General features: G+C 33.6%; 1 protein-coding gene across 3 annotated transcripts; it reads left to right on the plus strand.

Annotated features, from left to right (window-relative positions):
* Positions 1–4538: 4538 nt before the first annotated feature.
* Positions 4539–14820, plus strand: LOC106464231. 3 transcript variants are annotated; one of them, XM_013924360.2, is made up of 5 exons: positions 4539–4718; positions 9978–10104; positions 12673–12818; positions 13016–13145; positions 14267–14820. In XM_013924360.2, the coding sequence occupies exons 1-5, from the start codon at positions 4676–4678 to the stop codon at positions 14511–14513; spliced, it is 693 nt and encodes a 230-aa protein (XP_013779814.2). In that variant the 5' UTR covers positions 4539–4675; the 3' UTR covers positions 14514–14820. The 3 variants fall into 3 exon arrangements, with proteins under 3 accessions (XP_013779814.2, XP_022247643.1, XP_022247644.1); XM_022391935.1 differs by having other exon boundaries at positions 4541–4718; positions 9981–10104; XM_022391936.1 differs by lacking the exon at positions 4539–4718 and adding an exon at positions 7021–7180 and having other exon boundaries at positions 9981–10104.
* The last annotated feature ends 593 nt before the right edge of the window (positions 14821–15413 follow it).

Below are 15413 nucleotides of genomic sequence, written 5' to 3' on the forward strand. Positions count from 1 at the left end.
GCGTGTGTCATCATCTGGACCTTTAGTGGATATGTTATTTTACTTTTACCACTTCTTGCACCTTTATTTTAACAATTTATATCACTGGCAGTTTTTATTTGGAAAAAATAATATAAAGTCCGGTCCACATAACGATAACAAACACGATCATTTTCTTCGTCTGTAATCTAGAAGTTATATAAGCTGTGGCCCATTTTATAAATAAATGTTGAAAATGGTTCAAAAATGTAAGTTTGAGTAATTTTCTTTCTCGTAATCTAAATAACAACGATAATTGTAACTGTATACAATCACATGTATTCAAATAAACAATATAAGCCAAGTTCTACTTATAGATGCAACCACGTTTTGTGCTTTTGAGAAACAAAACAAGTAGATATTTCTTTGTTTGTTATTTCTGCACTATTCGAGAAAGAAATAGCTCTAATGTAAACCTGAATAATCTGCAAAACAGTTTGTTACGTATGGTGAAAGTAATACAAACTGCAAGTTTATTTGTTTGTTTTGAATATTTGTACAAAATCACACAGGGGGACCTCTGCACTGGGCGTTCCAAGTTTTTGAACTGATAGACTAAAGGGAAGGCAGCTAAGCAATATCGCCTATCCCTTTAATTATTCTATTTGAGTAGTGTGATTTGATCACCATTCATATAACGCATCAACTGCCCCAAACAGCGAAACTCTATTTTTCTGGCAAACGAATGCGGCCCATGATTCTCAGTCCAGCACGCTAACCATTAATCCACGCCCAGTGCCTGCTTGTTTTGTAATTGGAAAATATTTGGCATAATCCATAAGGCAAAAATCTATTATATCTTGTATGGTAGAAAATTTATTGTTTCAAGGTTGACAAAATATATAAGTTGAAATATACTGATGATAAGAGATAACATGTAGTTCTTGGCAAATGTTAATCAAAATAGGAGGAAGATAACACTGTAGTAATAGCTTTAAGGTTGCTTGTGGCAGTTTCAATTTCTTAGGTGCAGAAAGTAATAAGTATCAATTTAATCAATTTACATATATTTTAAGTCTGACATGGATATATGTATATATATATGTATGTTTATTTTGTATGACGTACTATTATGTCATATTGAAAATAATCGTATTTGTCGTTTCATAATTGATACATGAATAAGAAAAATTTGTAATAACGGAAAACGAAAAGTCTTTTTCTTACTTAAACGTGAATCAAAAAATGTCCGGAAAAGAATCGTTACAATATTCAATTAAAAACTCATTATTCTTGTTTATAACCTAGAAGAAAAAAAGCTTCCATGTAATATCTTGTTCCCTTTGAATGAAACATATAGAGAAGTGAGCAAACAGAAAGATCTACAGGAAGCGTCTAAATTCAGACTTAAAGAGTCTAAAAGTTGAAAAACAATTAACTGTTTATTATGTATTATTTATTAGAACACGCGCAATAACCTATTTGCTTCGTAAAAAAATAGAAAAAATATTGTTTTTAAATTTGTAATTTTGAATCGATTTAGTTAAGAAAGATTATCTGACACCATTAGGAATACACCGATAAAACTATCTGTTAAAGCAATCTTTGTAATATACCTGCAGTTATGTCAACTTCACTTTTCAGGCATAGATGTATTAACGTTAAACGTACATGGCAAAGAATTTAGATCAATCAAAATATCACGTATCTCAAAAATATTGATTAATCCGGGCTTGTAAGAGGAATTGTTTCTTAAGATAGAGTAACTGCTAGAAAAGTGTTATTCTTAAAAACAACTTGTAGTCAATATGCTTTGAAGAGACATGTTGTACAGACGGTGATGTTTCTTGTTCACAGCTCTTCAAGTGTTTGGTGGTAGCTGTCATGAATTAGTTAAAAGAAGAGTAGTCTCATCAGAGAAACAAGAAAAATTCAGTCGACGGCAGATTCCTTCAATAGCAATTAATTAAACAGCGAACCAGTGAAATCTGGACGTTCAAGCAGTTGGGTTAGTCAATGATGTGACAGAAGTTTAGTGACATAGAGAAGTCAGAGTTGACGAGATGTAGCTGAAAGTGCAACATGTTGTTGCTCAAACTGTCCCGCTTAGTTGACAACCTGTAACAAATAGTATTTGTGTAAAATACAAGAAATACACAGCCGATGACAAATTCAAACAGCTCGCCAACTCGAAGAAATTCATATGAGAACCAAGGAGTTAAAAACAGAATTCATTAACATCGAAAAAATAATAATAATTACAAAAATCACTGTTCGATCTCGTTAAATATTTTCTGATCAGTGTATTATTTGCAAGTTAGAAAGTTTCTTTCTAATTAGTCCATTATCGCTGCTTTCAAATATATATTTAATCAGCTTGTTACTTGAAGTACCTAGTTTCTTATACTTTGTTATTTACCCTTCAAGATTTAAACTATAGTTAGATTAAGGAAGGACTTAACCTCGTTTCATTTTGGCGGTTAAAAGAGCGGCAAGTTCTAGAACGAGTGTTAAGCTAATTCCTAACTAATTGCTGCTAATGGCTTCTATCTTGGTGTTGTGACACCATATATATCATGGCCTTTCTAAACTATATTTTTATCTGGTTATTACAAACTATCTAGTTTTAATTCCACCAGTTTAGGCTGGTTCTCTCATGGATATGGACAAAGCTCATGGCGATTATTGGGTGGTACTTATCCCAGTAGAATCATATAACAATCTCAACCTTCCAGTATTTAGTCTGCCATCCACTTGAGTCTTGACTAAACACCACTTCTGTATTTATTATTCAAGTTATTTCCTCATAACACAACCTCAATACTTCGTTAATCTATCTTTTGCTGTATGACCTAAAGTACAGATGTTGTTTTCCAACTCATTAATGTGTTTCAGCATTAAATGTACTTTCCCGACTGTGACAACCGATCAATGTACGTTGATTGATTTAACAAAAACAGTACAATACTGTCATCCTTCAATAAAGAAGGATAGTAATTGGATAAGTACTGACAATTAACCCTAACAAGCTATGTACTTCGTGGCTGACTAATACTTATGAACCTTTACTTAACCTTGTTTTTTAGATCATGGCTTAATTTTCTTTAACGTGGGAAGGTTTCAAAGTGAAGTTATCGTGAGGTGTGATAATAAGGAATACTTTGAAATATAGTAAACAATTCTATCAGTAGAAGTGCTACAGAAATAGAAAGAAGAAAGTGATGTTATTGGAAAAGATGAGCGAAACCGAGAGTAACAACAGCATGTATGAAGGAAAAACAGTGAAAGAGTAAAAGGACAATTTAAAGTTCGTATCTGTGAAAGGTTAGTATTAGGAAATGTTTGTGAAGTGTACTAAGTCCGAGCAGCAGAAGTGATAAAGGCAGTTTGTTTTAATTTCGCGCAAAGCTATTCGAGGGCTATTTGCGTTAGCTGTCCCTAATTTAGAAGCCATAAACTAGAGGGAAGGAAGCTAGTCAACATCATCCCTCGCCAGCTCTTGGACTGTTCTTTTACCAACGAAAAGTGAGATTGACTATCGCATTATAACATTCCTACGGCTGAAAAAAAAGAAGCTAATATCTTAGGTAAAAGGACTTGAACTTGTGATCCGTCGATGTCAGCGCCCTAACCACTAGACCATGCCAGGCCTCTTTGAGGTAGTGAATTATTTCTCAAAGTAGCTGTTATATTTCGATTTGTTATAAGTGTTTCCTTTTTAAGAAGATATCATCACAACACGAGAGATTCCAAATATTATTTTAATAGCGGCCACCCAGGTAAAGCTACTAAACAACCAGGCCACAGGATTAACCATCTGAGCAGGGTTGCTATAATACTACAGGTTGATTTTTACTTTCGCTCTAGATAGAAAATTTGCTCTTATGGGAAGTTAATATTATTGTTATTATTAATTGTTTGAGGTGATCCATAAAAATATAAATTCAGTATAATTTAGAAAACACTTGAGAAAAACGACTCTTATATAATTAGTTTTAAACTATTATGTAATTAAAATCAATTTCACGATTAGTAATATAAAAGATACGTTACTATAAATAACTGACTTTAAAAAATCGCGCTTCAAATAGTCAACACCCATCCAGATGTATGTTGCATTGCAATTTTTACGGCCTGTATTTTGCATCTCAGTTAAGAGAAACACTAGTTCTCAGAACTAACGGTTTACAGTTTTAACCTCAAAACATGGCGATATTAACATCCATAATTTATTTTAAACATGCTATTTTATAAAATCCTATACTTACTATAACAAGAAAAATTTGAATAATTAATTTCAAGAAAACATTTTCATACACAGTTGTTGACTAAAAGAAGTGGTCCTTGAAGCTTTGGCATTGATACAACAAGCTTCTAGTAGTAATTACGGAGAAAAAACTAAAGTTTCCCCATGTCAATTAAGTGCCATCAAGACCTTGCATTAATAATGTTATTCGGGAAGATAAGGTGAAAAATATGTCTATTGTCTGCAAATAACAGACTTTTCTAGAAGCGAATTTTACTCAGACATAATATTAAACTTATTTAAAATGAGCCTAGTCGTATCGTGAGTGACGCTGTAAGTGAAGAAACCAGTTTTGTTGTCGAGACATAAATAGCGCTTAGTTATACTTATAGAAGTTAGTCTAGTGTTACCAGCATCTACAAAACTACTTCGATGTCAGAGTGATTTTTGACACTTTACAAATAGTTTGTCATGACCATTAGTCTGTACATCTTGGAAATAATATTGATAGCTGGTAAGTTCTAACCATAACCATTCTTTGTAATTTTTGTAGTTGTTGATATGAAAGTCAACTTTTCTCTTTATACTTATTAGGCTGTACATAAAACTTGAAAGTATAATCAAAATACGAAAGATATATAGTATAATGATATAGATAAACGCTGGAAGAGTAGAGAGAACAAATGTACCTAAATATTAATCTATTTTTATAAACGTATGTCGATTTTATGAATAATAATTCAAGGCAGTTTTGGTAAAATAAAATAACTATCGTAGTACATAATGCTATATACTGTTCAAATAAAAATAACACAATTTATTAAAACATTTATCAACTGTCAAAATCTAAGTTATATTGCGACTACAAGATAATAACTTGTTTTGGCATAGTTTCATCTGACAAGGTTTTTGAAGCAAAACTTTCACTAAAATATTATCTTTTTTGAGCTAAATAAGATTAAATTTACGTTGTGTTTGATGTATCCATTCCTCAATACCATGGCATTAACTATTTTAATTTGCATTGATAAACTTAACAGTATTACGTTATCCTGTTATTTAAGCCTAACTAACATAAAATCGTTATTTTAACAATTGTATTTAAATCACAATTGAATAAAACAGCTAGTCCTAACAAAAAAAGTAATGGACCTACTTCATAGCTCAAATCATGATTTTTTTAAAAACTAAAATCGCTGAAACAGGTTAATAATAGATACCCCTGAAGTTCGAAACAAAATGAAACAATTTATGTAGTTACATAGAATTGAGTGGAATTCACTTTTAATTTCAGATTTATATTCTTACAGACATTATAATAGATTAACTAAAGCAGAATGCGATAAAAAGTCTGCAGCCTTACGTGTTCGTCACTCTCCTTTGTTTCGTTCAAACCAGTCTCTTGCTTGGGTCAGGTCAAAGTCATTGATCTCAGTAATGAAATGAATTAAACATTGACCCTTTCACGTGAAGTCACTATAAGTTACAAAGTCGCCATATTGTTGATCCCTTCTCGTATTTGCAGTTGTTAAGACGTAGTGTAGAGTTTTCAAGATGTGCCCTGTATCTCATGTAAAAATGCTAATGTATGTTGCATGGAATTGTAACGATAGGCCAAGAGCCGGTCTTGTGTCATTTCACTGCTAGGTTCAAGTTTTTCGTGTTTTTTGTTTTTGTTTTTTTCCTTTTTGCACTCATAACTTTTGTTTTTAAGCTTGGAGTTTCTTTTAGTTTTTTTTATGATATGATAGTTGTCAACTAAATCCATATTCACGCATTTTCAAGTTCCATACAGGTTTCCATGAACTGAATAAAAAATATTGTTATTATTTGGAGAGACAAATAGTATCCAATAAAAGTTTCCATTTTGAAGAAAAACAGGTCAAAATAAAATATTTTCATTTCTTGAACATTTACAAAAGGTATAGTATCATTATGACTTTGAACACTTACAAAAGGTATAATATAATTATGACTTAAGACAATGTTGCTCCAGATCCGATTACCTCAAGTACAACTAGTGTACAGAGCAACGATAAAGATGTGTACTTTTAGATCACTGTTACCATGTGAATGATACTTTTGCAACAGTAAAAAGAAAAAATGGACAAAACCGTTGACAAAACAGATTGTTTGCACCACAAAAGAACGGGAATTTGAAACGAACTGCTAGTTCATTAAAGGTAATTGTGCAGGCTCTTAAAAAAATTACTATATATTAATTTAATTTGATGTGCTGAACTGCAACTTTTCTGATACCCCTTTAGAAATTTTTAAATGGTTTATCAACTTCACTGGAAACTTCACTGTCCGAGATGAAACATCAATTTTTACATGTATTTTTAAAAAATACTACATGGCACTCCCTAGTGGTTATACAGATGTGTTAGACATGTCTGATACGTAGGTACGACCTTGAAGTATCTGATCCAATACAGGAACACCTGGATTCAGGGGTGGATCCAGAAATAATCATTAATTGCTCAGCAGACGGCCCATTATAACTTCGAGACAGTTCGAGTGATGACGTAATTGCATGCAAAGGGATGATGAGTAAATTATTTTTTTTATAATACAGTAAACGCATTCGTCATGCTTCAGACCGAATGTATAATAAAATACACTATAATAAAAAGAAAATCTTTATGAGAAACTTCAGGGATGACAAAGCAATCAAAATGTATGTCACTAAAGCCCCTAACTAATAGAAATGATTTTTGATGGTGGCGCCGCATTTAAGTTAAGATATCTAAACGCAATTTTACCGGAGAAGATGATAAAATGATTTTCAAGACCCAGAATGCTTACTCATCTAGAGGAAATGTTTCCAAAGAAGCTAACTGGATGTCATTCAGTAATCTGCAACTTGAGTATAATGAACTTTTCCGAACAAATCTTACAGTGAAGAATCTAAATAAAAGGAGTCAGGGAAAAACCGCACCTCTCAAAGCATGTTGTATGTTGGGACCAAGCAAGGTAAATGTACAAAATTCCTTCAGATCTTTATTTCTGGGTGTTTTTTTTTCCTGTCACTGGAAGCTTAAAACTATTTTTAAGTATGACATCACAAAATTAAACTTTTAAGGACATTTCTAAAAAAAAGTCGAGTAGATTTTTAAACTTTTTTAAGATTCAAATTATGTAATTGTCGGGAATATTCAATCATATAGTAAAAACATTTATTTTATGATAATCGTGAAACTCTTAGTTAGTTCGAAAAGTATAATACTAAGTAGTATTTGGGGATACTTGTATTATAATGAAATACTGCCATTAGGCCCTAGAAAACAGAAGTTTAACAACCTGCAGAAGTGTTAATACATAGAAATACCAGAACACGTATTTGATAAAGTCAAACTCATAGAAGTAAACCGATTTATATGATTTTTTTTTTTACCGTCGTGTTTGGTTCTTTTTTTAAATCTACCTCCCAAATAATATTCCTTCAACTCTCTGGTCGCCTGCCAAGCGTGCTAATTTGAATGTGAAATATTTCATGCCGGGAGTGTAATACGGAATGATCTCTCGTTGGTTATTACTGATGACATTGGAATAATTACAGTTATTACAAGTTACAAGAAAGGAGGGGGGGGAGGACTGGTTTCTCTCTTGCTAGCTTGTAATCATAACTAACAATAAAGCTGTATGCACCAACAACACAGAATTAGGCAAAAACAAAATTGTTACCTCTTGGATGTGTCAGCTACCTACACAATCTGCTATAAAATATGTGGAAGAGGTTAACACTCCCCGCCCCTTATGGCAGAACCCTACCATGTTTATCAAGATACGCCAAACTGCGCACATCGTTCTTTAAAAAGAGGCAGTAGTAGGATAAATAGCTGGTTGTGTAGTCAAAAGGGCATAAAAAATGAATGTATTTATTGTTTGGATGCTTTCATAGATCACTTTTGCAACAAAGAAAAACAAAAGTGGTCTAGTAAAGACGTCAGCAAATATAATTAAAGTATGTCAGGCAACAGAAAGTAGTTTTGAGAGACTCCTGATGTCTACAAATGAAGAACTACCTCAGTGACGTTTGTTTGTAGTTTAGCACAAAGCTACACGATAGGCTATCTGTGCTCTTCACACCACAGATATCGAAACCCGGTTTCCATCGTTATAAGTCCGCAGACATGCCGCTGTGCCACTGGGGGAGCAGAACTACCTCAAGCAACTACAATTAGCTTTGAAAAAAAAGTAGTTTTGAGTATAGTTTTCTTAGGTTTAGATGGACACGTGTTTGACTATACACCAAAGGGTAACTATGTTTTTACAGTTCAAAAAGTGTTTAATACGAATGCATCACCTTACTAAACAGCATTGTAAAAAGTTGCAGGTGAAAAAGTGAAAAAAACCAAGTTAATTTTATGTAAATATCAGTAATTTCAAATTACATGGAGTATTAAAATGTTTGTACAACACCCAAGTTGTATACTGTGCTGCTTCACAAACTTCCAAATGTGTAAACACATTTGCCAACTAATTAGATATCTTAGTTTGTGACATTACGTATGAAAAATGATATATAGATATTGTAATGTAACTTGAGCTAATTCTGTAATGTGCACTTTATTAGAGTACTTGTGTAAATATATGGTAATTTCGCTACAAAGAAAATCTATTGCAAATACGGAAATGCGATGCTGTGTTGCTTTTAATATTCCAAATAAATGGAATGTACTACAAATGTAATTGGTTGAGGGATTTAACTAAAGTTATTGTGAAACCTTCATGCCCGTTGCAATTCCAAGGCGGCTTGGCCCAGACTAACATAATTGCAGTGATATGCCAAAGTAGGGATTTTTTTTTTTTTAATTTTTAGTAACTCAGTTTTGTAGTTTTGACTTTCTTGTTTCGATACATTTTGTAGCATTAAAACGTTCTATATTACTATAGCTAGCTGGGGTCCTTTATATATCGATCCCTACTTGTCTATAAAATTGAATTTTTTTTTTAATTCTGTAATAATAATTAAGAGTGTGCAATAATATGTTAACCACGCTAATACTAGGCCTCGTGGCCCGGCATGGCCAGGTGGTTAGGGTACTAGACTCTCAATCTGCGGGTCGCGGGTTTGAATCCCAGTCACACCAAACATACTCGCCCTTTCAGCCGTGGGGCGTTATAATGTGACGGTCAATCCCACTATTTGTTGGTAAATAAGTAGCCCAAGAGTTGGCGGTGGGTGGTTATGAGTAGCTGCCTTCCCTCTAGTCTTACACTGCTAAATTAGGGACGGCTAGCGCAGATAGCCCTCGTGTAGCTTTGCGCGAAATTCAAAACAAACAAACAAACTAGGCCTCGAGAGGCCGGCCGGGATACAGCAGACATAATAGTGGTTGAGACCCTCAGTGGCACATCGCTAAGTTTGAAGGCTTATAACGCTAAAACCAGGTTTTGATACCCGTGATGACCTCAGCACACATAACCTATTGTGTAGCTTTGCGCTTAACTTCAAACACAAAATAGTGTTTGAGAGGCTATTAAAATCTGCAAGTGCTTGAAAACACCTGTTACTATGTAAACTGTATTAAGTTGGTGGAGTGTAATTTGTTATCAGTTTTATTTATATGACAAAATAAGGTTGGGGATTTTAACACATATTATCTATCTATTTTAATGCCTATTAATTACTATTTTCTTAAATCAACCTGCTCATTATTCATAAAAAAGTGACGAATCAATAAGCTAGTTCACTTTAAAAAAAATCATAGAAAATAAAGGTACTTACAAAGTATGTTATTGAACTTACTATTGAATTATTTGAAAGTAGCACCGTACCGTCTCCACGCGCTGAGTTGTCACTTGAATGAACTGGACATCTGTGTTGCTACCTTGTTCTTCAGCCAGAAGGAAGGATTTGCTGAGACCGAAAACGAACTTAACAGACAATGTTCGTAAGTAATAGGGTAATTTATGAAACTAGGAATGGGATTTTCCAAACTAAAATATTAATAATAAAACTCTAGAAGATTCAAGGGGGTATAATTCTTCTGGGCGGTAACATGTGACAGATCAAATATCTACATAAAAATCTAGTTTTCACACATTTATTTGCACATAAATTTGGTCCTCATTTGAAATCTTGTACTTTTAACACTAAGAATAAATTTAAACATTCTGATCAAAAGTAAGACTGTAATATATTTTGACTAGGGATAAAGATTACCTAAATCTATAACAAATGTTGGTAATCAGATCTCGTAGTCTAAACAGTTATGATGTTTGAGCCAACAGCACGAACTTTATAGTAGGTACTAGTAATTAAAACTGCATCTCATTCCATACAAATTGAGGAAATTAGTATGATCAATTTCATGAGATCCTTGTGGGTTATAGTTTAATAAAATTAGTTCTTAACATGGAGCAAAAAGAATACTTAATCGAGTGAAACTATGCAAAACATAATTTTGAGTACCTTACTTACCTTTCGTCTAGTCTAAAATAATTTAATAATTCATTATATAATAACTTTCGATTCTATACGTAATTGTAACTTCCTTTTTTCAACTTAAAGCTATCAAAGTTGCACTGGGAGATGTGTGTGTGTCAAATTTAAGAAACGGTATCACTTAAGACAAATATTTATCAGTTACACTGACAGATAGTTCATTTTATATTGTTTTGTTGTAACTAGATTGTTCATTATAAACAATTTGACTTTCTGACTTGTTTAATTTTTTCAATACTTAGAATTAAACTATTAAATTACGAAGGTTTTTGAAAACGAAACGAAGTTTTTGCTCTTTAAATACTTTATTTCAGTAAATTACAACCGATGAGAAGAGACCTTATTAATATTTTTGACGGTATTAAATGTTATCCTGCAACATGGTAGTACTAGTTCCGTATTTCTCGTAGTGTAACGACTACAAGTGAGACATTCGGATGGATACTCGTGACCTTGTGTTCTATGTCTTCTTTATTTCAACAATTATTTACGTGAACAAAAGTTTCTAACAAATAACGTTCTTAAAGCTACTGTGCGCAACTGGATTTGGAACACGACGTTTGCATTTTAATGAACTGGTATGATGAAGCTCACGGATCTATGGAAAAAGTCATGTCTTTTCTCCCCCCCCCCTTCGTTGTCATTTCCTTACTGTCCATAGGCCATGATGTCAAACTAAAGAATTTGTATGTAGTTACTCAAATCCTTAATAGTATTAGTGTACATTAAACGTTACGGTTTAAACCCCGAAATATTGGAATACCAATAGGCCTAAAAATAGTTATAAAATAAGTTAACTATAGATATTTTTGTTTCTTCTTTTACTCTATTCTATACCTATAAGTCATTTGTTTAAGTACATCTGACCTGTGGTAATACTGCATGGGTATCAGCTTCTGCTACATATTATGATTGTCAGATTAGCTTTATGAATTCGTCTTCCCAATCCCACCAAATAACTATATGTATGTATTATCTTTCCAATAATTTCACACCTCCACAAACTTCGTCAAAAAATAAAAACACCTAAGTTTCATTACAATAATATCATTGCAGACTTACTGGGTTTGTTTGTAAATCCACCCTGAAAGCTTATTCCATCTGCTGAACAACTTCTTAACATTTATCGGATGTCTCTTCCAGTGGATGATCCTAATTTTACTGCTGCACTGGTGTCATTTCTGCTACCTCACATCTGTACATCTTAAATAATTACAGTTTTCACTCTCCAGTCTCATCCCTCCTACACCGGTTGAATACTTTTTCAACCTGCCCATCCATATATCCAACTATCAATAGTGTCCTAGCCGAAGAGAGGGCGCAACCCTCTGCTGCCACACCAATTAAAAAAAAAAAGAATAATCTTTTGTTTCTCAGCATCCAGCTCAAATGATGAATCCTGGTATTGAACAAAAAGCTTACAGGGCAATGGCTTGTGGGATACCAAAAACAAGATCTGAAATGGTATTTTTTACACACCTTTTACTTGGAACCGCAATGAACAAAGAGGAATGTGAGAAAAAACATCTGCATTTAACTTCTGTTTGTAACAAGTATTGGTATACGTTTGTTGCTCGTACTCTATTGAAAAGTCAGAAACTGTGTTATTACGAACACTCCTCATTAACTAATTCAACAGTTACGAATGATTCATTCTACAAAAAGTGTTTAAGAAAATATATTGTTCCATTCATGGATACAAAATAAAAGTTATCAACTTAAGGTATGAAATTGTCCTCGTGTAAAAAATAGAAAATTGAGAAAACCAATGAAATTGCTTTTGTACCAGGTCTTTATTCCTATCGTTGTAAATTATCATCCACAAATACTTATCAACCTCGAAGGTTCTGTATATCATAGACGTTTCGTCATAAGGACTATTATTATATTTACCTACACATTTGGCACTCAGAGTTCGGAGTATGTTGTAACATGAAAAAAGAAGAATTCGAAGTTAAAAAACAAATGTTTTTAATACTTGATATTGAAGTATACTATTTTTTGCTCTGTTTAGATTCATTCAGGAGACCCAGCAGTGCCTTAAGAATTATACACAACTCTGCATGACATCTGTCCAAAGAGATCTACTGGATTTTGTTGGTGAAGGAACGGATCTACTGGTCAAAGAATACTGTTCTAACGGAACCGATATCAGAAGAAGTAAGCGTTTTGGTTTTTTCTGCCTTTCTTAATACGTAGGCATATTTACAGTTTCTAATAAATTACTGCTAGATACCATTGTATGAAGTCAGTTATCAAGATGGAAACTATCTTGTTTATTTGAGTAGTTCAGTTTAACTTTTAATTATTTCTAGAACAAATGTATTCTGTTACGAAAGTTGTTTTTTTTTTTTCAGGATATCTTGAGAAATCGTCTTGTCTCAATGAAGCTACGAAAAATCTCAGTCTCTGTTTAAATGACTTACAGGTTGGATTAGATACGATCGGGGTAGCTACCTTTGACAAACGTGTTCCGACAACTTGCTGGTGAGTTTACTGTTTACCACAAGAACGCGAAAAATAATATCTATAATAAAAACAACTGTTAGTGCTAATATTTTCTTGTACTTGTAAGTAAGCACAGTAATATGTAATGTATTTTTCTAAAGAAGTTAAAGTTAACCTATATATTGTTTCAACCTTCCGGACTTGAGATCGGAGGTTCTATGCTTCACGTCCCGTTACCACTGAAAAACAAATCGCGCTCTGCACTTTGGGGCTATGGGTGCATTATAAGAATAATGGTCAAGTCCCACTATTCGATTAAAGTAGCCCACGTGCTGGCGGTGGGTTGTTTTGGCTAGCTGCCTTCCCTCTAATCTTTCACTGCTAAATTATGGACGGCTACTTAAAAAAGAGGTGGCGCCACCAAGTAAAATCTGCTCGAAAATCACCATTGATGCATCAGTATCTAAGGTGCCCTTACGGCTGTAAGAGGCCTTGGGACTAATAAAAAAAAAGGCTAATTGGAATCAATGTAGAAGCTAAAATATCTTGATAGCAAAATTAACTTTAATTTATAGGCTTACGGGTAATGAAACAAACTATTAAGTATAATTCAAACTAGATCGATTCGTCGCAAACTGGTCTTATTAACGAAGTATTTAATTCCGTAATTAAAAAAAAAAGATTTTAGAAATACTTTCGATACTGTCTGTTTGTAATTAAGCACAAAGCTACAAAAAGGACCAGTTTTTAGCGTTGTAAGTCCGAAGACATGCCACTGTGCTACTGGGGGGTATACTTTCGATAAAAGTAGATGAAACCCAAAATTTCTAGTTTTGCTGCAATATGTTTGCTAAAATGGAAGAAACCCATACAATATTTCTAAACTCATGAATAGAAGGTATAGTAGTTTCGCATCCGGGAGTAGGACTAGCGTCCTAGTCTGTACACCGGTGTGACGGGGATTCGAACCCGTGACCTGCAGATTGTGAGTCGAGTACCCTAACCACCTGGCCATGCCGGGCCGGTAGACGGTATGAAAATGTTCCTTGCTTGTTAAGATCAAGAAATAGGAAATATTTGTTTTGTTATTACTATAGCTTAACTTCGGAATATATCTGTACTGTAGATAATGTAAAAATATTAATAAATTTAAATTATAGTACATACCAACGGTACCTGGAGTGTGTCGGTAAAACAGTTGAAGACCAATGTGGAGAAGAAGCTGTTAAGTTTCTTCAGGAACTCTTGAGAATTGCTGTGTGTCACCTTCCTGATGTCATCTGTACCGGTTATGGACCCCAGAATAAGGAATGCGTGAAACTCCTACCACCATCAGGAACAGAACCAAAGGGTAGCAGAACGAAGTCTGTGTTGTCACGTCTCTTCTACTACTTCAAATACGACTGAAATGTCACCTTACAGAAGGAAACAAAAATAGTGCGTTAAGATTAAGTTCTTCAGAGGATATTCAGATCATATAGTTCGAACTCCTATTAATGCAGAGTTCGGTGTCGAACACTAATGGACGGTTCACGAAGCTATGTATGCAGTATTATTAATCACACGAATCGAATTCTTTTTCTTTCTTTTTTTTGAGAGAGACATTTCAGATGTTCTATAGTTTGATAAAAAGTTAGCTAAACATATTTGATATGATGTATTCTGTAGCTTAAATGCATGTGACATTCTGATTAAAGCCGCACATCTGAGGATATATGTCGAGTTAATTTACTAGGAACAAAACTTCTGTCGTTACAAATGATCAGTTCTCGAGTACCAATACTCTAAACTCTTCTTGTCTTATGAACAACTTTACAAGTATATTAATAATCAGCTTTGTGAGATACAAATCTGATCTTTTACAGGCATGTGCAGGAAAGATAGTATTTAAATCATTTCTATCATTATTCTTCAAGTCCCCACCCTTGGTGACCCATCAGTAAGTCTGAGGACTTTTAACACTAAAAACGGAATTTCGATACTTTCGGTGGGCACAGCGCAAATAGGTTATTGTGAAGCTTTGTCCTTAATAAAAACAAACATTATGCTTCAAACTTTTTAACAGAATAATTTCCAGTTATAGCGAATTTATTTTCATATAACAGTCTTAGTAAAACAAGTAAGGAACAGGACATTTTGAAAATGGATCTTTAGTTTTGCACTTTATTTCAGAAGCGTAAAGTTGAATATCTTCAATGAACAGCCTTCATGTTTCATTAGTAGCACGAGAGCTCTAATAATATTATGGGGGAGTCATCAACATTATAGAAACCTGGCATGGTCAGGTGGTTAGGGCGCTCGTACTCG

The sequence above is a fragment of the Limulus polyphemus genome, unplaced genomic scaffold, assembly GCF_000517525.1.
Source record: "Limulus polyphemus unplaced genomic scaffold, Limulus_polyphemus-2.1.2 Scaffold1592, whole genome shotgun sequence".
Classification (NCBI taxonomy): domain Eukaryota; kingdom Metazoa; phylum Arthropoda; class Merostomata; order Xiphosura; family Limulidae; genus Limulus; species Limulus polyphemus.